Raw genomic sequence first — 21720 nt, forward strand, 5'->3', positions numbered from 1 at the left:
GATTGATGTTCTTCAATGCACAGCCCCAAATACATATTAATTTCTAATTGATGCAACTGTTCTTCCCTCCACAGGGAGGCTCTGGGTCCCGACCTGGATCGCGGTCTGGTTCCCCCATTGCTAGGCGCTGAAGCTCCAAGATGCCACCCAAGGATCACATACTCTGCTTCATAATATAACTGCCTTAAAATTAGTAACAGCTGCCACAATTACCTAGATAGATGCAATCCATTACTTAATGCCAATTAGTAGTAATGCCATGCAGTAGATGATACAAACTTCTATTGGCAATCCCTGAGCAACAGTTGAATGAAAGGAACACAAAAAGTAGCTTTGCTAGATGTTTTCCTTATTTTATGTGAAGTAACAAGATCTCTGACTATACCCCTTCTTCTTCAGGATGCCCTAACTGTATGCTGGACTCCTTTATTTCTCCCAAGCACCTAATTTAAGCTCAACCCTTCTGGTTTCGTTTTAGTGAACATCACAATTACAAATAAAGAGCTATAATGTCTTGGACACTGAGCACTGCTGTTAATGAATTTTTGAGACACTGCTGTTAAAAAAAAAAAAAAGATCCAACATGTGCAGAAGTTGTAAGGACTGTTTATCCAAATTTTCTTTTTAGTTTTTTTTTTTTTCTTTTGTTTTGTTTTAATCTTCCTTCTCTCACTCACAGAATAATTTATTTTCATAACAGGATTAGGCAGTCATGGAAAGGTTTATCAAACATTGGGAGTTCAAGGTATGTGAAGTGTGGGAGGGGGCAGATGTTGAAGAATCAATATGATGTGGAGCAATAGCAATAAGGAAATTCTTTCCATACTATGATTTGCTCATTGCATCCAAACCATGAGAATAAAGAGTAGATGAGGGAGAGAAAGAGGATTTCAAATTTGAGTTAGACTAATGATACAAAACATGGGATATTCCCAGAGAAACATCTAAGACTGCACACGTGACCACTGGACGTCACTGGTGCTTCACATAAATTCTGCTGCAATAGCATTAACTTTGCAGTACAATAAGTAAATAAGCATATAAACAAAAAAAGTCTAATTTCTGAAAGAAAGCCCTTCAGTACTGGTATCTCAGATAGTCCTGCACATCTCACATTAGAATTTCAAATCTTTCTCTTGGTATTGCAGCAGTGTTGTATTTGATTAGCTCATCTTTTGCCTGAGTAACACTTGGATGCCTTTTAAGGGCAGTGCACCAAAGCAAACTCATAGTAAACTACTGTGAACATTTAACTGTTGTATTGTAGTTGCCTTGTAGAAATAGACTCTAGTTCAGTTAGATTTAGATATGAATTGTTCACAAATTACTAAAATGAATGTGTGGAAATGGTATTTCCAACCACACTTAGGGAAATAAAAGGCTCTTCTGAATTGCACTGTTTTATTACTTAAACTTACAATTTCTTCAACCTGTCATCTAAGTGTCTGATTAATTATTTTTATTTTTTTTTTTAGTTTTAGCCTATGCACTGTAGATTACAGTTAGTGCTTCCTAGGTTGAAACAGCATTCCTAATAAGTACCCAGTAAAAGTTACCTATAAATATATGTTATTTACATTTCACATCTAGATCTATTGTAGGTTTAAATCAGTGTCCATTAATATGAAGCAATGGAAGATGAGATGATAGAAAATACATAGAGACTAAAGAAAACAAAACTGCCAAAAGTATTATGCATACACACACTATTACATCTATTACCTTTGTTGGTTGCTATGTGTATTTTTCTATTGTAGCTTCATTCAGATGTATACTCTGCAACGTAATAGTTGATTTAATTTGAACACGTATTGTTCTTAGAGGAACACAGCTTTTAAAAATAGTCACTATTGAAATAAAGTAATCAACTTGAAATGAAACTTGGGCCAGTTTTGTTTTTTTACAAAGGAAAAGGATATATATATATATATATATGCTTATACATACTTATATATATTTAGGTCTGTTTGATTTATTGCCACCCCCCATTCCCCAGAGTTTATGAATAATGTTCAGATACTAGAAAATAACACAATGACACCTTGAGACCCCGCACACAGGCTTCTAGTGACATCGCATGGCCCAGAATGTTGACAATAGGACACAAGAATTATGGAATGCCAGTGTCTTAAGGAGTGACAGCTACAGGCCAGAGGGATATTGCAAGGCATAAAACATAAAATGTCTATGAACAGGAAATAAAAACCAGACCCCTTCATGAAAAATTGTGGCACAAACAGCCCTCAAAAATGTGAAAGACTATTTAAGGTAAAAAACCCGGAGAAATACATCTTTCAATATACTGCACTGTAGAGTAACAGAATTTAACCAAAACCTCTTCCTTGCCTTCATCACTCTTCTTTCCCCTCAGTCATCTTTGCCAGAGGGTTGAAGTGGCTTTTTGGATTTACTTCCTCTAGAGGAATAGGTACAGTACTTGAAAGCATTGCTTTACCAATATGAAAAGAGATTAAAACTTAGCCTGAAATTTATTAGTTACACACTAGTAGTTTTGATGAAAACCAGCAGTTTAAATGGCCATTTGATTTGTAAGCAAAGGATTTTTCCTGAAACAAGAATGCACAGGCAATACCAGGAGTGTGTAATTTAATGTTCTGAAGGAATGGGCATAAGCCAAAAGAAACTGTGAGCAGACACGAGCCCAAAACCCCAAGGCTAGCACAAGCCTACTGCTGCATTAAACCAGAAAGAACAAGGGCTGTCCACTTACCCACTATGCAATGTGACACATCAAGCACTCCTGAGAACAAGACCTCTTCTGCTTCCTTACATAATGCATCTGCTTTAACACAGCTTTTGAAAATATCAGCATACTGGTTACAGTGTCTGTGTTTGCTCTGAACATCAACACATACACTGCTCTGAAAAGCTCCAACTCAATCCTACCAAGGCTATAAAAACCTCTGTTAAGACACTTTTAAGTTCACAGATGAAGAGGATGCAGGGAAGCAAATAATATACAATGTTAAAAAGAAATTTTTTAAAAGTCTATTACTGTAGCTGACAGGATTTCCAAGTGCTAGAAGAGTAGCAAACTGAATTCAGGAGAAATGTCAGCTGACTCCGTAACTCACACTGTTCAGTTAACACTTCCAAGGCTTGCTGAACAGACTCACTGCCTCTAACCAAGGCATAACACTTTGAGAAGTGACCCTTTAAAAATGCCATCCTTTTACCCATGAGATCAGCTTTTAGGTTCTGTGTACCAAGTATCACACACTCATTAAATGGTCTGGGTTGCAAGGGACCTTTAAGATCACCTAGTTCCAAGTCCTCTGTGCATTCATACAGTATTCCCTGAAATAACAGTGAAAAAATTTCATACGTGGAACAGGCAATACAGCACATTTTGCTCTATTATTACAGATAAACAGTGTGCTATGCCATGAGGCCAGACAACTGTAAAATATAATGTCTGTCTTTAACAGCTGAAACATTCACAGGCTGCCTGGAAGGGAAGGCACTGATGGAAGGACTTTATTCTTCACACCTAATATTCAAACATGCACTTCTGTAAACAGTTTTTCCAATCTCCTAGAATCCAGATTCATATGCTTAAAAAATACACGAAACAGAATTTGGAAAAAAGTAATATTATTTAGCATGTTTTTCAATTAAATATTCCACATAACAAAAGTGTTATTTTCATGTCACCAACTATATTACTTATATACATATGCTGAACAGTTAACAAAAGAATTAAGAGATGTCCTATCAAAACCAACAGCGATTTCTTGCTTCAGCAATCTGAAATAACTAGTTTGTATCACAGACAGAGTATAGACAATATTTACAGATAAGAGCTTTTTGGATCTGAGAACAATTATCTTTTAGAAGGAAAATTAAAGTCTGGGTCTGTATTATAGTACAACATATCCACCACTGATCTAGAAGTACTTGTGGCAACCAAACAGATGAACTCCTTGAAACTGGGATTAATATTTACAAAATATACTGATCAGCCACACAGAGGCTCGTAGACTTTAAATATATATATATATACATATATAAGCACACATATATATATCTATATATATGTAACATATAAATAAAATTCAAAAGAACAAGGCAAAAATAAGAAAACAGCTTCTGTCTTTGGAATGTCTAAAAGACAACTATGCTTTTACTCCAGTGTTTCTCTGCTATGAATATACTGAACAAGTGGCACCTTTGAAAGCAATACTCAGTCAGCTAGGTAGTTTTGCTAAAACAATGACTTTAACAACAAATAAATGCAACATATTTCCAAAATCCACAAAGAAAATAATAAGGAATTTACAGATTCAAAATTATAACTGTTTACAGCACTGGGGAACATTGTATAGTAGAGGTGACTTAGTGTGCACCTAATTTTCTCACTGCTAACCAAAATGGTACTTGTTTACCTCACAGATTTAGTATATGGCTGTTTTCCACAGACACTGAGAAATGTACCTGCTGACCCAGTACAGCAAACAACAACAGAGGTTTTTACTGGAACCCTTTTCCATTTGGATTCTTATTAAGTAATTATTGCCAAGTCAAAAACCTCAAGACTTTTACTGTAAAAACTAACATCTACCTGCCTCTGTGGTTGGAATGAAAATGAACATGCTCCCTCTCAAGGGTTTACCTCAAGAAAAGTCATGAGCTCGCAGTATTTTCTTTTTTTCAACAAATTCTCAAAATGCACTAAAAAAGAAAGCTTTCAAAAGAAATACAGCCTTTTCCTGTGCCTTGTAAGAAAAAAAAAAAAGGCAAAACTCCACTGTTTTATACTGCATGCATCATCAACTGCAACACTTTGTTTCCAAACTCAATTATTTCTTAGAACACATTAAAAAAAAGTTGACTGACAGTTTCATGATTTTCCTGTGAAGCTATTCTTCATCATCATTAAAAATGAGAATCATCCTATTCTGATATAAAGTTCCAGTTTATTTTTAAATAGATATACTGGCTGTGAATTCAAAGATGAAACTGTATACATTATTACCTGAGTTCATTGATTCACAGACAACTTAGCACAGATTAAATGAAGTTTTCCCAATATTCCTCTACAAGCTTAAAAAAAAGAATTCATCTTTTAGGTATCTTTTGTAAATAATTAAAAAAACTATAATATATTATTCTATTGTTAGTATCTTCAATGCTTGAAGCTTTAACTGTAAAGTTTGAGTCCCAGAAATATTTTTTCTTTTCAAATTTGAAGGTGTTATCGAAAAACATTGCCTATACTTTGCCATTCATTTGAAGATTCTTGTACCACTTCTTCTAAATTCAGAGCACGACTGATGTCTTCCCCTTCTTGTTCTTGGTGACTTGCAGGCTCTTGTACAGGACCTACCAAGGTACAAGAGAAAAGGCAATTGAGTGTCATTTGACATATGGTGTAAGAAAAAGGCAAATGTAGCACTTGGGAAAAAAGGAACCATGATGGGAACAGTATTATACAATTATTTCAGATACTGTCAATTCATTAGATGGTCTTGGAAAATTTTTTTTTAAAAATCCAATACAATATACTGCTTTCCTGGAATAATTTTTCAACTCTGTATTTCTGTACACAGAGCTCCACATCAAAAACAAGGAACCATAAAAAGTAACGAATTGCTGTTTCAGCCTGATTTTTGGGTTGGATGTGTAACTATTACCTCATCAACTGTGGTCTTGGGCTATCAGTGCTTGATTCCTCAATAACTTAAGGGAAGTGCTCTGTGCTCTCCTAACAAAACACATGGAGTCCTGTCCTCAGCAGTACTACCACCATGCTACGTACCAGTGTAACCATGAGCCCGTTTCATATGCAGTTTCATATTGCTTTTCTGTGTGAATCCCATTGCACAGTAGTCACATTTATAAGGTCTCTCTCCTGTGTGCCTTTTCATGTGGACTTTAAGAGCGCTCTTCTGGTTAAATGCCTTTTCACACAGTGTACACTGAAATGGCCGTTCCCCTTTATAAGAAAGAAAAACATACTTCATAATTTTTCCATTTAAGATTGGAATACAGTTTGAAATTCTGTAAAAATTATCAAGATGATCTAGAAATAAAATAGACATCATCATTTTCCTTGAGACTTTCTCCAAACAGGGCTATAGCTTCACATTGTCAGCAAAAATCTCAAATTAAATGTCAGAATAGTTACATAAGTACTAAATCACTGATATAATCCTTCCTATCCAATTTATAACCTAGGTAAGTTATTTAACAGAGCTACCAAAAAAAAATCAATTTACTAATTTGACTTTTCTGTACTCAAGGAAACCATCACCTATTAAGGACTTCTAAAAGCACTTTCTAAGATACTCTTGCTATTAGTTAGCACAATAAAGCACAAGCAGAAGTAAAAACATTTTTCCAAATTCTTTCTTACAGGACAAATATATCTCTCCATTATGTTAGTGTTCCCATCTGCATGCCAAATCCAACTATCCAACTTCAGAAGGTCCTTTAAAGCACAGATATTTTCCTTCTATTTTTGTTAACAACTTCTTCTTTAGTTTGAAGAGAAATCTAGGCTTATTGAAATTGTTTTGATTCCATTTTTTAAATTCAGTGAAAGTGAGCAGCCTTTTTGGTGTAATGGATTACTACACAGTTTTCGGTAGAACTGGAAGCAAGTGCTTCCCTCTGATTTCAACATTTCAGCAAACCACTCTTCACTGATAAATCCTAAATAGCAAGATAGCTAGAGCTATTCAGAGAAATAATGTATTTTCCTTCTGGTCATTGATTCAGTAGATATTACCCATTAGAAATGGTTAGAAATGTTTAGTCAAGATAGAAATCACAAACACTTTCTCACAGACAAGGACAGTATCTTTATGGAAATAAGTCAGTTTAGGTTTAGATTAACCTTTCCTAGCATAGTTTATGTAAATGCATCCATCTAAACACTTCTGTGCAGCACATAAACAGAATTTTCACTCTTTTGGTCTCCAGTGATTTCCAAAGGAAAATTACCTTTTGAAAGAATTACAATCCTATAGATTGACTTACTGTTGCCTGACATGGTTGAAACACAAAAATAAATATGAATTTAGCAAGGTCTGTTACAGTCTAGCACATGAGTCTCCTAGTACAAGAAACCCAAAAATATCTAAGGATTTCCTGAGTGAATTACAAGTCATTCCAAAACAGAAAGAACTCATCCTATGATGGTGAAGATTTATGAGAAACAGATCAATAAAGGGACTCTGCTCTGTTCTCAGTCTCCCTGAAATGCTCTGTGCCTATTACAGTGGGGCAGCAGCATGAAATTAACTAAGCACGGAAAATGACAACTGGTAATTTTTCCTGCTTCCTGCATATTCTGTGGAACCCTTAAACTAGGAGACAATAACTTTTTCAAGAGTCTGTGTTATTTAAGTCAGTTTTGCAAAAATCAAATTACTGAGGGTATTTTAATTTCCTTGGATTTTAACTCCTGCTTCTCTTTTCCTAGCCACAGTAGAACCAGAATGTTTTTTCTAATGCAATAACCAAAAAGCAGCTTGATGCTGGGAAAAGAGAAAGCTCTGGTTGACTCATTCTAAGACAGAGTTTTACCCTTTTGAGGGAATCTTCTTATTCTACAGCACATCCAGCCAAATTCATTGGTCCTCTCCAGCTCATTAGCAACACAGGTAACTTTCCCCTGTCCTGTTTACGTTTAGCAGCCAAGACAGCTATTTATTGGCAGCAGTGGTAGGGAAAAGAAAGAACTTGTTTCAGAGAACTGACTGCTGTATTTAGAACTCATGCTCTGAAGACGAATGTTTGTCAGGCACAGAAGGTGACAGGGAGGGCAGCTGGGCTATCATCCTATGTACAGCCTTCAACTTAAAGTAGGGCAGAAGTTGCAACCTGAAAAGCATTTCACTTACATCACAGAAAATGAGTGCTCCCTAAGAATAGACTTTTTATAGATTAACTTTTGAAGGAAATAATACAAGTGGAATATGTGGAAAAGAACACAACAAATTAAAAGCACTGGCATTAGAAACAGATGACCTGTGCATGTAGCTCAGTGACAATGAAGCACTGCACACAGCAGTCTACATTAGCAGTCAAACCTATCTCTTGTTTAACATCACTGAGCACACTCCTCATTTGCACATTCTTCTGGTATGATTGAGGATGATCATAACCAGTGTTTTTAAATCACTTCAAACAATACTGTAAAATATGATTTATCTCTTTCAAAGGCTGACAAACCTTTAGACACAAGTTCATGCACTCACATTATCACTGCAGTACTGCCAGTCCCAAAATAAAGACCAGCTTAGTGCACATGAGTTTCAAGTTTGCTGTTCCTCCTTTCAATTACCATACATTTGAAGAAAGAAATTTACTTGTTTTTTTAAGCTTAAGTTGACATTTAAATGCAGTTAGCTGAAAGCATAAGCAAGGGCTCCAAACATAACACCCAGACATTGCTAAGAAAACCTCTCAAGATAAAAACAATTTCTGGTGTCACCTGTGTGGATGCGACTGTGTCTCTCCAGCTGACTTGGCTTAGCGAAAGCTTTTTCACAAGTATCACACTTAAATACTCTAGGCTTCTGGGAACTCAGTGAAGGTCCACCCTGATGGGTTTGCATGTGCTCCTAAGCCAGCATAGGGAAAAAAAATAAATTTCAGACCCTTTAAAAACACTTCAGTACTTAACATAAAAATATATTGACACCTTGAAGACAAAAGCAGAGGATCTTAGTCATCAGCAGACAAGCTGGAAGAAAATGGAAGCCTGCACTGTTTTTTTTCTTTTAAATTAGAGATTATTTTTGTGTATCAACTCTCTCTAACCATCAGTCTTCACACTTCTGAAAAACTCCATAAGTAACTGTATGTCTTTCTTTTTTTGGCATATATTAGTCCCTTTACTAATTATCTGAAGCAAAATAAAATACAGAAAACCAAACCAGAGTTCTTTAAATGCTCTGTGCATCTACAAAGAGGTATTCTGACTACTGTGCCTTGTAAACTAACGTAGGATTTCCCCCCCTCTCCTCTACAGCATCCATCTCCCTCCTTGTCTGATATGTGGGCATTCCTCAGCACCTGAATTGGTAACACTGTCAAACTGCACAGGCCTCAAAGAGGCAACTATCACAACATACACACACAGCTGCACGATGGCAAGATGCAAACAGAACCACTTCACAATGGACTCTTAATTGAAAAAAAACAGAAACTTAAATCACTAAGGTTCTTAATGGTAAGATAGCAGGATGTTCTATCTTCATGAAAAAGCATCAATAACAGTTCTAATTTCAGTGTTTTTAATACACTGATGCTAGGCCCAGATGTTTTTCAAACTTAGAAGAGTATTTATGTTATCTATTAATTTTTTCATTTTTCATTATTATTTTTTCATTTTCATTATTAGTACCAAGTCAAAATTCAAATTACAAAAGAAAAGAAATAAAAATATATATAACTAAAAAATCTAATCAAGAACTGTCTGTGAAACAGTACTGCAAATACTTGTCCACTTTCTAAAATGTGTGTTGATATTCTTTTCTAGTCTATTTGATTACAGACTAAACTATTAATTAGTCTTTACTATACCTAAACAATAAGCCTTCTTGATGTCTATGAAGTCCTATTCCTCACTCCACGAACTGAAGCAAACTGTGTCTGCAGAGTTTGTTTACACTGGAAAATCAGCGAGACAGTTACATGGATGAATATTATTATCACAGTACTTATAATAATAGAGTATTATAGGGAAATAATATAAGGTCTTCTGAGAAAAATTAGGTATCTTAAAACCCCTGCTTAGGTGGAAATAAACAAAATCTTTAGGTCTTATCTTGTTCATAACCCCCTCAAGCATTGAAATGGTGGAATCATACTATAACCTACTTCAAAAATATTATCTGAAAGCAGTTGCTTCTTTCTTTCACCACAAAACCCAAACAAAAAACCAAACCTCCAAATCCCAATGACTCCCACCCCAACTTATACTTCAATGCAAACAACATATCCAGATAGCCCTGTAAAACTTTCTGCCAACTTTCTCTGAAGAAACAGTTTGTGATGCAATTCTGTTCCACTGATCTGTGCACCTCTCACTTTTCCTGTAAAATAAATATTCTTTTGAAAATAGTTCATGAAAATGCAACATTCGTGAAGTGCAATCATCTCTTTATCTACATAGTTAGTATTTCACTGATTTTGTGATATTTTACAACATTATTTGTGCAATTCTTATATTCTTCAGAGAGCAATTATCTTGGGGTAGCAAACAAGCATTATCTAATAAAAAAAAATAAGACCAGGAAACCTTCTTTGAAATGGCTCATTGCATTAGTATGCCACTCTTATACCCCATCACTCCTGAAACATTAATTGTAACCACCTCTCAAAGTGTGGCAATAAAAAGTTTGTTTCATTCCATTGTTTTAATAGGATGATAAGGCCTTTTTCCTTTTAACTTGGAATCATGTCTGTGCCTTATTTACTATCAACAGTCAACTTCCAGATACTTCCAATACATATTCATATAAAACTGGACAGTTTAGTCACTGTGCATGTCTGAAGGTTCTCTGCTCTGAAGCTGTAAAACAGGACAGTAACCCACATCAGAAGGGGAGTCTGAGTCACTTAACTGAAAAGCCTTAACACTGGGGGTGGGGGGTGGAGGTGTTTGTACATGATCTCTAAAGAGCATTTTCCTGTACATAATTATGAAAATGCTGGTACTGACATCTTTGGAAAAAACACCTACTGTTAAGTACTGGGATCTAAACACTGATAACCTTACCTCTTACTGGATTTTTCTGAAAAACCTGAAGTTTGGTAGTGCCCTTAATGTTTCTGGTGATCTCCAGAATTCCACCAGTATAAAATGAAGACCACAAGTAACAGATGGCTGATCTCTTCCCAAAATCCTAAGCCAAACCCCAACATTTATCTTTGAATTTGCTGTTAAAGGCTGCTCACAACTGAAGCTGCTATCAACACCTTGATAAAGAGTCTGATGACACGTGGAATTTGTTTTAGTACCTGATGGTCCAGTGGTAAATGAAATTGTCCTTTAAGACCTTTAAGATCAAAGCCAACCATTAACCAGCATTGACAAGTCTACCACTAAACTATGCCTGCTAAGACACTGTCCATAGTGCCACATCTACACATCTTCTAAATACCTTCAGAGTTGGTGACTCAACAACTTCCCTTTACACGCTGTGCCTGACAAGCCTTTCAATGAAGAAATTTTCCCTGATATCCAATCTAAATCTCTCCTAACATAACTGAGGTAATTATCTCTTGTCCTATTGCTCATTATCCAGTAAAGGTCAACCCCCACCTGGCTAAAACTTTCTTTCAGGAAGTTGCAGAGAGTGTTAAGTTATCCCCGGGCTCCTTTCCTCCAGGCTAAACATCCCCAGCTTCCCTCAACTGCTCCTCCTAAGAGTTGTGCTCCATACCTTTAATCAGCTCTGCTGCCTTTCTCTGGACACACTCCAGAACCCCAATGTCCTTCATGAACTGAGAGCTCAAAACTGAACACAGGATTTACTTTGCCAACACAAAGTAAAGAGGGACAGCCACTGTCCTGCTCCTGCTGGGAGCCATTGGCCTCCTTGGCCACCTGGGCACACTCTGGCTCTTGCTCAGCCACTGTCACTCAGCTCTCCCAGTCATTTTCACCAGCAGCTTTCCACCCACTCTGCCCCCAGCCTGTGGCACTGCCTGGGGTTTTTCATGACCCAGGAGCAGGACCCAACACTTGGCCTTGCTGGACCTCACAAAATGGCCCCAACCCATTGATCCAGCCTGTCCAGATCCCTCTGCAGAGCCTTCCTGCCCTCCAGCAGATCAACACTCCATCCAGCTCAGTGTTGTCTGCAAAATGACTGAGAGTGCACTTGATCCTCTTGTCCAGATCATTGATAAAGATATTAAACAGAACCAGCCCCAGTACTGAGCCCTGGAGAACACCACTGGTGACCAGCCATCAGCTGGATGTAACTCCATTCACCACCGCTCTGAGCCTGGACATATAGCCAAGTTTTTCCCAGCAAACATTGAGCCTGTCCAAGCCATGGAGCTGAGTTTCTCCAGAAGAATGCGGTGGGAAGCAGTGTCAAAGGCTTTGCTGAAGTCCAGGTAGACAACATCCACAGCCTTTCCCTCCTCCATGAGCAAGTCACTTTGTCACAGAAAATCATGTTACTCAAGCAGGACCTGCTTTTCATAAACCTTCACTGATTGTGCCTGATCTCCTGGCTGTCCTGCATGTGCCACATGGTGGCACACAAGATGAGCTGCTCCATAACCTTTCCTGGCACTGAGATCAGGCTGAAAGGCCTGTAGTTTCCCAGATCCTATTTCCAGCCCTGGTAGATGGGCATCACAGGTGCCAAGATCCAGTCAACTGGGACCTCCCTGGTTAGCCAGCACTGCTCATCGTAGAAGTGGTTTGGCAAGCTCTTCTGACAGGCCCCTTGGTACCCTTGGGTGGATTCCACCCAGTGCTACAGACAAACTGTGCATGTTGAAGTGGTGTGGCAGGTCACTGACCATTTCCCTTACCTCCACTGAGATGACTACAGTGCTGCATGCACCAGCACCAGGACATTTCAAACGTGTCCTCAGCACACTGGGGTGGAGCTTGAAGGGCCTTGCTGGCACATGAACCCTCAAACACTGGTGTGCTGCCCTCAAGCTTATCTCCATCAAGTCTGGTTTTATCCCTTCCTCCCTACAAACCTAGTTTGATGATCTCTCTCAACGAGCCCTGCTAACTCCTCAGAGAAGATCTTTGTCCCCCTTTGAGACAAGTGTAGCCCATCTGCAGCAGGCTTGTTGTGTAGACAAATCCATGGTCAAAACCCCCTAAATTCTGCTGGTGATGCCAGTCTCAGAGACAGCTACTGATCTGCCAGCTCTTCCTACACCACACCCTGCAGCTGGAAGGACAGAGGAGAAGATTACTTGTGCTACTGATCCCTTAACAAGTTGTCCCCAAGGCCCTGAAGTCTCTTGCGACTGCCCCTGAACTTCTTATTGCAACTTCAATCGCTGCCTTCCTGAAAAATCAGTTATGGATAATAATCCAAGGGACATACTAGGGTAAGAAGTTATCTTGTCGTATCTTTAAGATGGGCCCAGTTTTAAGAAAACAAACTGAAGAGAGACTGATTTTTGGAGTTTGTTATCATTACTTAAGGAAAACAAGTATCAAGACTCCTTTGGGTTTTTTTTTCCTGGAAAATTTCTTCTAACTCAGAGGTTAAGAGCTTCACAACAATACATTTTATGATAGTTTTCAATAGTCTAGTTGACAGACTTGATCACTCCAAGAGGGTGAACTTCACAAAGAGAGTATATTTCATTAAAATATTATATCAAAATGAAATGAAATCTATTGAAGAGGTGTCCTAAAAGATAATATAAATATAAATATAAATAAATATAAATACATTGCCTTTGGCTCCAAAAATTTCTTGCTATAAATTCTGGGAAGCTGGCAAGATTCTGAGCAACTTGTATGTTTACTCCTTTCTTAAAGCTCTTCAAATTACTTCCTTTAAGTATGTCTCAGAGGTAAGATACTGGTCTGAATAAAGCACTTGTCTAGTACAACCCAATATTCCTAACAAGAACATTCTATAATACAGTTAAGAACTTAGATATATCACTAATTTTTTAAAAAGACTAGGACGTACTAGGTTGTTCATAATCTAGAGAAAACAGAGAAAATATCACTAGACAACAGCAATAATATAAAGACATTTTAAAATAAATGCTCTCTCTATCACTTGTACTCACATGACAGAGCATCTACAAATGAAATGGTAAGACTCTAAAGCAGGTAACTTCCTGAGATAGCAAAAGATTATCTGGAAATCAGGATTAGCATTGATGATATTCATATACAAATAAAATAAGTGAAATCTTTTCCTGACACTACTACTTGCATGACAGGCATTAACATTTTCATTCTGTAGTCAACATATGCATTAAAATCCTCTCCATGCTCCAGAAGAGAGTTCTCTATCTGTGCATACATTATCACTTAGACTCCCTCTCTCAGATGCACACCTCTCACACTGTAAAGGGAAAGCAAAGACAAAGGGCTAATAGGTACCTTTTGTTAATATCACAGAAAGTCCAAAACAAAAGGAGTTTAGAGAACTATCAACTGTTATTACCAAATACCTTGAGATGTGTTGCCCTCTTAAAGGCCTTATTGCAGATCTGGCAAACGTGTATTCGCTCCTTGCCATGAACCTCTTTGCAGTGGTGTGTCAGCATGGTGACGGAATAAAAGGTTTGGCTACACTCAAAACATTGGTGCCCACGAGTTTCTTTTTCTGCTTGACTGCTTTTACTCACATTAGGGGAAACTTCTGCCACCTGCAACAATTTACAAATACACTATCAGGTAATTTCATAAGCACATCCACATTGGTTTATTTTTTAAAATCTACCTCAATGCGACAAATTTTTGGAGAGCATCTGCAAGCAATTTAGAAGACACAAAAGAAGTCAGTTATATGTAAATATGAACTTCTGTTTCATTGCTCTAAAGAATGACACGTGTATTTTAAGAAAACAACATTAATAATCACGATAAAATTGACTTAACACATCATAAATAGAACGTGCGTGTGTGTATCCATATTTTTCTACATTCAGTTTTATGCTCCCGAACAACGCAGATGATCCTCAATCTGTCACCAAATAAAATTCAAAGCCAAAAGCATTCTGGACAGGAAAAAAGGTATCTCTGATTCTGTAAAGGAGAAGAATATTTTCTATTTGGTTAACTTCTTTATTAGGGATTCTATTTTCATAAGGAAGTAAAGGTCTACCTCCAGAAGTACTGAAACACAATGCAAAATTGATAGACTTGGATGGTGGTGTGCTGCAGTACTACTTTGATTAGTGAGAACTGCCTGGAAAAACTACTTTCTTCAGATAATTTAATACCAAATTCAACTTTATACATACAGAGGAATCCTAAATACAGTAACATAGAAAGCAACAAATCAAGTCACAATCCGCCCCTCTCATTTCTCCTATTTTAGAGCTTGCCCTACCAGGCTGGTAGAAAACGTTCATTCTGCCTTCAAGAAGAGAAGTCTGGACCACTTTTTCTAATACCAGAACTGTATTACTTATGTAAGAGTTTCTATTGTGATCAAAGGCATAAGACGTTGCAAAGACTTTATGTTGCACCATCACTGAAACGACTTGGATTCAGAAAGAGAATGGAAAAAGTATACCAATAGGTACTACTTTTCCCCCATAGCTCCAAAATTTATCTATTTTTATTTTCTAAATAGCCATCTTCACACTTGGAAATTTTTGGAGCAGTCTGTGTTGAACACACGATTATGTGATTTGTAGAAAGAAACATATTATTAATTACATTTCTTTCTTGTGTGCATGAATATACATATAAGTGCTTTTTAATTCAAAACTTAAAACAGTATCTGCATAACTAGAAAGTTAGAGAGAACCTCTTCCCAAAACTCTTGTTTGGGAATGACATCAGGCTTCATAATTCAAGATAAAAGACATTGTTCCAGTATTTTGATTGAAGTCCTTTACCACAAAAGATACAGAAATGTATAGTATCTACCTGATATGTTATTTCATCAGAGTTTGCAGGTGCTGAATGGGGTGTATGGCTCACCAGTATTACTTGCTGTGATCCTGATGCACTTTGGCTAGCAAGACTGGAATCTGTGAGTATAGCAGGGAACTGCTGACCCTGTCAAAGAGGAGGGTACAAAAAAAAATAAAGTAACTATATTTAAAAAGCTGCATTTAAACAGCTGACTGGAGTAGCATAATTTTTCACACCTAAACAGTACTTTTCTTTTTCCTTTAGAAAGAAACATTTCAGAACCCTATTTGAAAAAATGCACCTCTTTTCCTTCCTTTTCTCCTTCACATTTATATCTAACCATTTAAGGGTAACAACAGCTGGAAGTCTGTAAGACTAGATTCAGTTCTGATCAATTTTTACCAGCCTTGCATGAAATGCTGAATGCTTTAGCCTTCCATTGCCCTTCTTTAAGTCCTGTATTCTGCTCTCCTGCGTGGCCTTCCTGCAGTATCTTTATTCAAACCTCTTTATTAAGCATACTTCCAAACCCCATGAAATCATGATACAAAATCACTACTTAGGATATAGGATTACTAATATCTAACTACTTCTATTTCTACACTACTTTTAATGACTTCAATTTCCCCAGGAAACACAGTTCTTTTACATACTACCTATCTATTCACCACGATATCTTGCAACGTAAACTGTGTTTGCACAGCTATTATTATTCTTCAATGTTTCAATTTTATTTATGCTTGCCTTAACTGTAGGCATGGGATCTTATTCACAATCAACACTGCCAAATGTTACCACTGAAATTATTACAAAGCCTGAAATGAAACCATGTTCTGCTTTGTTATTCTGTGATACCAGAAATCACATCATAAAAACATATGATAAGAAAAACATATCATAAGAATTATTTAAGAAATCTTTTCTTCCCTTCCCTGGAGAAAAACTGCAGAAGAAAGCATATAACTTTGCTTCACCAGTTTTAATCCCAGCACATGCAAGATAAATAGTATTTAATTTGTATACATTTACACACTAACTCAGGTCAAAAATCAATCTAAACCTAGTTAAGCCAAGAAAATAGAAGAAACAGCTCAAGTTTTCAGATGTAGAATCTACACTGAAATGTCAACCACACATTGAAAACCTTTTCACTTTGTAGTCTTTTGATACTATTTTTTATCTCCCCACTCTGTAGATTCTATTTGCCAAATGTGTTTTTGGCTCTTGATGACACCACGAAATTCTTAAGTTAAGCTATAAATGAAACTAATAGTAAGGTTACTAGAGATGACAGTCCATACAGCACCATTTTTATAAAATTTCTTATAATGCCACCTGTTATTAAAGATAGCCAATTAAATTCTGTTCTGTTACTTGCTATGAAAAGAACTGTCACAACTGCTGTTCAAGTCTCCCATTCACAAGTAGGAAAAGAAAAATTTACCAAATGAAATAATATATTAGGAGTACTAAGTTGTATTACTGAATAGTGATAATAAAGTATTTGGTCTAACACCAAAAACTGATGTCAAACCATGTTTGAAACAGTAGAATCTGTTAATTTAAAAAAACAAAAACCTTGTAAAATCTATCGGCACTTCTGTTCCAACAGTTCATGTTTCTAGACGCCAAACTCACACAGTTGGCAGGGAGAAGGAAAATTAACTTAGATATCAAATATTATGTATTTACAGGACAAAATTATTTTCTATGGAAAAGAAATTATGTTCTGTAAGACAGAAACGAAAATTTATTTGCCAGTTCAGAAAAGCATCTTACCTGCGAAGTGATATTAAGCGTAACTGCATCAAGACCACCTGACAACATTCCCTGAGTGTCAGCAAGAGTCAAAGTGACACTTCCATCTCCTCCAACTCCTGATGAAGACATTACCAAATTCTGTGCAGAAACTGCAGACTGAGATATGGGTGTTGCTGGAGGAAGGTTTGTTCCCCCTGTTGTATTAAGTTCTGGAACATATGCAAAATGTTAAAAAAAAAAAAATCTGTTACATACATAAACACTAAACTACAAATTTATTTTAAGTGAACCTAGTAATTTCTGTTTCCCATTGCTGGGATTTTCTATTGTGGAATCAACAAAATCAGTTAAACTGCTAGACAAGAACCCAAAGTTGTCAGTCAGATGATAAAATTAGAAAAATTACATTTAAGTGTAGCTTTTTGAACACAGTATTACACTCACAGTTGGTCACGTGCATATACAAACATATAGGTAGAAATTCATAAACATACTTAAAAACTCAAAAATTTGAGTATTAGAGCAAATTTCGTATTTTAGCACTTCTGCAGTGAAGGCACCAGATATTGTCATCCTCCAGTTTAGAGATACAGTTCCTCAGTACTCCTGTAACTGCCTGAAAGTACTAATTTAAAGACACGTCTCCTTGTTTTCATTTTTCTACTATTGTGTGGAATAAAGTTAATTTAAACTGACATAACAATTTAAAGATTGTGAGAAAACAAACACACAAAACACTCAAAGTTTCCGAATCACGACATGCAAGATTATTCCATTAATTCCAGTATTTACTTTTTAAACAAAGTATTATTTTCAATTAGAAAAAATGTTGTATGCATACCTGGAGCATTTAGTGAAGGGCCCTGAGAAAGAAGCTGGTCATTGCTTATAGTTAATGTAGCACCTGTAGTCTGACTGCTGATGGCTGGTGCTGTCAGCCTTAGGCCAGTGTTCAGATCAGTGCTTCCAGAATTATGCTGAATAAGATCTTGGCCTGAATAGAAATAAGTCTTACTGTAACTAGAATCATCTCAGCATTATTCTGCTACTGTTCTTGCAACAGATCATAAAATAGTAAAAGTAGAAAATACAACCAAAACACATAATTAACTTCCATGCAGATTTTTATGCACCGGTTTGGCAAGTTTTTAATACAGATGTGATTATGCAAATCCAGATACTAACACGTACAGAAACATCTGAGATTAGTAATATTTAGACAAATATGGATCTTACTTCTCTAGATTCAAAGCACCAACTTGATCAATCTATAAAAATCCAGCTGTTAACTGAGGTTATGAATAAAACAGTGGGCCAATCTAAAGTGTTCTCAAGGCACACGAGTTTGGGTTTCAAATGTGGATTTGGGGAGTATCTTTTAAAGCTGATGAATATAAGGAAAATACGCCATGCGAAAACTGTGGACTGTGAAAATCCTTGTATGCTACTGTATAGGTACTTTATAAAATAGAGATCTATTTTACGGTATCATTAAAGATTTTTAAAAACACAAACCAGATATTGTAAGAGTGATTTCTTGAGGACTTCCTGATGAGGTCGCAGTAGTAGAACCCGAAGCATGAGCTAGAACTTGAGTCAAACTGGAATTATTTATGGTCAACATTATCTCATGTTGCCCATTTGTAGACGACACCATACCCTGTGAAGTCATGACTTGAGTAATGTCTTGTGCACCTAAATTAAAGAGGTAGAACAAAAAAAAAATCCATTAATATCCTTTGGAAGAATTTTTGACAGAACTTTTTAGAGCAATTTATACATTAGTTTCTCAGATGCTATAACTGATGCAGCCAAGGGGAGATGCTAGAACTTGCACTAGAAAGTAAAAACTCTTTCCACATCCTATTTATTCTTCTACAGTTAAGATTTTCAGAATGAAGATTTTTGTATTTTGCTCAAAGCTATGGAAGTTCTTAAGTATTTTCTATATTTTTCTATTTTATAGAATCATAGAACGGCCTGGGTTGGAAGGGACCCTAAAGATTACATGGTTTCAACTCCCCTGTCATGGGCAGGGATGAATTCCACTACACCAACCTGCTCAAAACCTCATTCAATCTGGCCTTGAACACTTCCAGGGATGGGGCATCTACAGCTTCTATGGGCAACCTGTTCCAGTGCCTCACTACCTTCACAGTAAAAAAATTCTTCCTAATAGCTAATCTAAACCTACTCTCTAATTCACCTTCTGAAAAAAATCATATTAAGAAAGGGTAATGCAAAGCTGTAAAATTTGCTGAAGATGCTCAAGCAAGAACTGCAAGTTTATTTCATTAAAATGAGAGTGGGGAGAGGCAGGGGTCGACATTTTCTCACTGTGAGTAATACCCTGAGTAAAATTAAAAAATTGAACACACAATAAAACTACTCACAGTGCTTACCATTAGCGCTGGTTGTCAGCACAGACTCCTGCTCAGACAGGGACCCTATTGTCATGCTAGCAGATGATGTTACTGTGGGCTGCAAAGACAAGCCTGATATGGGCTGAATAACCACGTTAGCTGGCACTGCATTTTCTGTTGCCTGGAGGGAGGGATTCTGTGGAGCCATGGCGGGATCTCCAGTCAGCTGCTGAGTAAGTAAACTACTCTGCTGTAATGTCTGCTGTAGGATACTCGGATCGATCTGAAAAACAAGTTTTCAGCACTCAATCTGAAGTTAACAAACTGGGTTAAATGAATATTCTTAACCTAAGTCCAGAATACATATTTACTGCATAGAGATTATATACAGTACTGAAAATTTTTAAATAACAATTTAAAATCTAAATTTAGTTTTTATGTGTCTATATCTAGCCAGTCTCTAAAGTGACTATGTAACCAATCTATTCAGATTCACTTTCCCTCTCTTCCTTCAGCAAAAGGTTTGGGAAATCATGATCAGTTACATATCAGCATGCCTAGCCCCAGGTAAACACACTGCTGGTATTCTGTACTGTCCTATTAGTGCATGTAGTGCTTATCACAGTCTCCAAGCCTTTGAAAGTGAAAAAGTATGGAGCAGAGGGAAGACTGATACCAGAAATTATTTAATTTTTCAGCGCCCAGGGGTCATTAAGGTCTCATTTCACAAGCCAACAACTGTTCTCTATACTTAAAGATAAGACATTTTCCTCTTCAGAGATATTTTGCAGTTGAGAAAAACAAAATGAAAATGTCCCCATTTTATGCTAAGAACCCTCCTTGAACAGAGGGACTATGAGCAACTCAATGCAACTCTGCAGATGTCCCTTCCCTGACCTTGGGGTTGTACCTGGTGACCTCCAGAGGGCTCCTCCAACAACAATAATTCTGTCAACTGATCAAACACAACCACGTTCAAGAAAATCATTGTTTCACACATCTCAAGAATTTTTAAATACAATAATCTCACTTCTTTCTGCCATTCTTTTTATAAGCTCAGTGGGAATTTAAATTGTGAATTCAATCATTAAAAGCTTTTGAAGTAACACAGTGTCTTATGCTTAGAAAAGAACACTCCGTGCAATAATTTGGGTTTGTTTTGGGGGTGGGTGGGAGTCAAAGTACTTTTGAAGTTTAAAGACAAAATGCAATTAAAAGAAAAAAACACATATTTTAAAGCAGTCTGTCAAAATCCCTGAGAGGTAAAAAATCCTGAAAAAAATGAAAGAAACCAAATCAGAAACATACCCCATTGTGCAGCTATTTTTAAAGTCTTCTAACATTGTACAAGTGATACAGTATGTTACTAGCTCACTCAACTCAAGAACTCTTCCAGGATTATGTAGGCTCCTGCAATTTTCTTCAGCCCTCAAAGTGACTCTACAGAATTAAAAGCAAGGAGCAGTGAGCAACTTACCTGTAACGTTATGTTGTTAATACCAGTGGCATCTATTCCAGAAATCTGAACATTTTGTCCAACCAGATTAGCAGCAAGTTGTAACTGTATTCCTTCAAGAGTGGCCAAGCTACCATCTGTCAAGGACACAGTTAAGTCACCTCCAGCTACCAAAGAAAACAGTTATAATGTAATGTTTTTATTTACTATTACTGACTACCTCTTTCAGTGTGCTTATTTTTATAAATTAAATCAATATAAAAGCTACACACACACACACATTTATTTATGACAAGAAAGATAATTTGAAGTGTATAATTTGATTATAAAGTAATTTGACTACCTGTTATAAAGCTTCATAAATTCCATGTGATTTAAGGATTGCTATTTAGGCACTAGCTAGCGGCTTACAAAACAAGAATCCCTCCAGAGTAGCATTAGAAATCTGGAAAAATTTGTTTTAGATTTCCTTGGAGAGTGTACTGCACCTAAACAAAGCAGCACACACATAGGGTTTTACATTCTGACTCTGAACATACACAATAAAGTTACTGCCACATTTTGCA

At 36.7% G+C, this 21720-nt stretch overlaps 2 protein-coding genes across 10 annotated transcripts in view; one reads left to right on the forward strand and one right to left on the reverse strand.

Annotated features, from left to right (window-relative positions):
* The window catches only part of MBP (myelin basic protein), a 112293-nt gene extending 110413 nt beyond the window's left edge, over positions 1 to 1880 (forward strand). For all 4 annotated transcript variants that reach the window (XM_058045844.1, XM_058018226.1, XM_058045836.1 and 1 more), the window contains one exon: positions 75 to 1880. In XM_058045844.1, the coding sequence (XP_057901827.1) occupies positions 75 to 131 (57 nt within the window). In that variant the 3' untranslated portion in view covers positions 132 to 1880. The remainder of the gene's footprint in view (positions 1 to 74) is intronic.
* Positions 1881 to 3610: 1730 nt separating this feature from the next.
* ZNF236 (zinc finger protein 236) overlaps positions 3611 to 21720 on the reverse strand; it is a 73078-nt gene continuing 54968 nt past the window's right edge. For 4 of the 6 annotated variants that reach the window (XM_058020649.1, XM_058020657.1, XM_058020624.1 and 1 more), the window contains 10 exons: positions 21176 to 21321; positions 19738 to 19981; positions 18851 to 19030; positions 18177 to 18329; positions 17354 to 17544; positions 15587 to 15718; positions 14158 to 14355; positions 8462 to 8591; positions 5780 to 5956; positions 3611 to 5343 (listed from right to left, as the gene is read on the reverse strand). In XM_058020649.1, coding sequence (XP_057876632.1) covers positions 5216 to 5343; positions 5780 to 5956; positions 8462 to 8591; positions 14158 to 14355; positions 15587 to 15718; positions 17354 to 17544; positions 18177 to 18329; positions 18851 to 19030; positions 19738 to 19981; positions 21176 to 21321 — 1679 coding nt within the window. In that variant the 3' untranslated portion in view covers positions 3611 to 5215. Of the gene's footprint in view, positions 5344 to 5779; positions 5957 to 8461; positions 8592 to 9380; positions 9643 to 14157; positions 14356 to 15586; positions 15719 to 17353; positions 17545 to 18176; positions 18330 to 18850; positions 19031 to 19737; positions 19982 to 21175; positions 21322 to 21720 lie in introns of those variants that run through there. The other 2 variants (XM_058020615.1, XM_058020641.1) reach the window with 2 other exon arrangements.

Source organism: Melospiza georgiana, chromosome 1 (assembly GCF_028018845.1).
Source record: "Melospiza georgiana isolate bMelGeo1 chromosome 1, bMelGeo1.pri, whole genome shotgun sequence".
Lineage (NCBI taxonomy): Eukaryota > Metazoa > Chordata > Aves > Passeriformes > Passerellidae > Melospiza > Melospiza georgiana.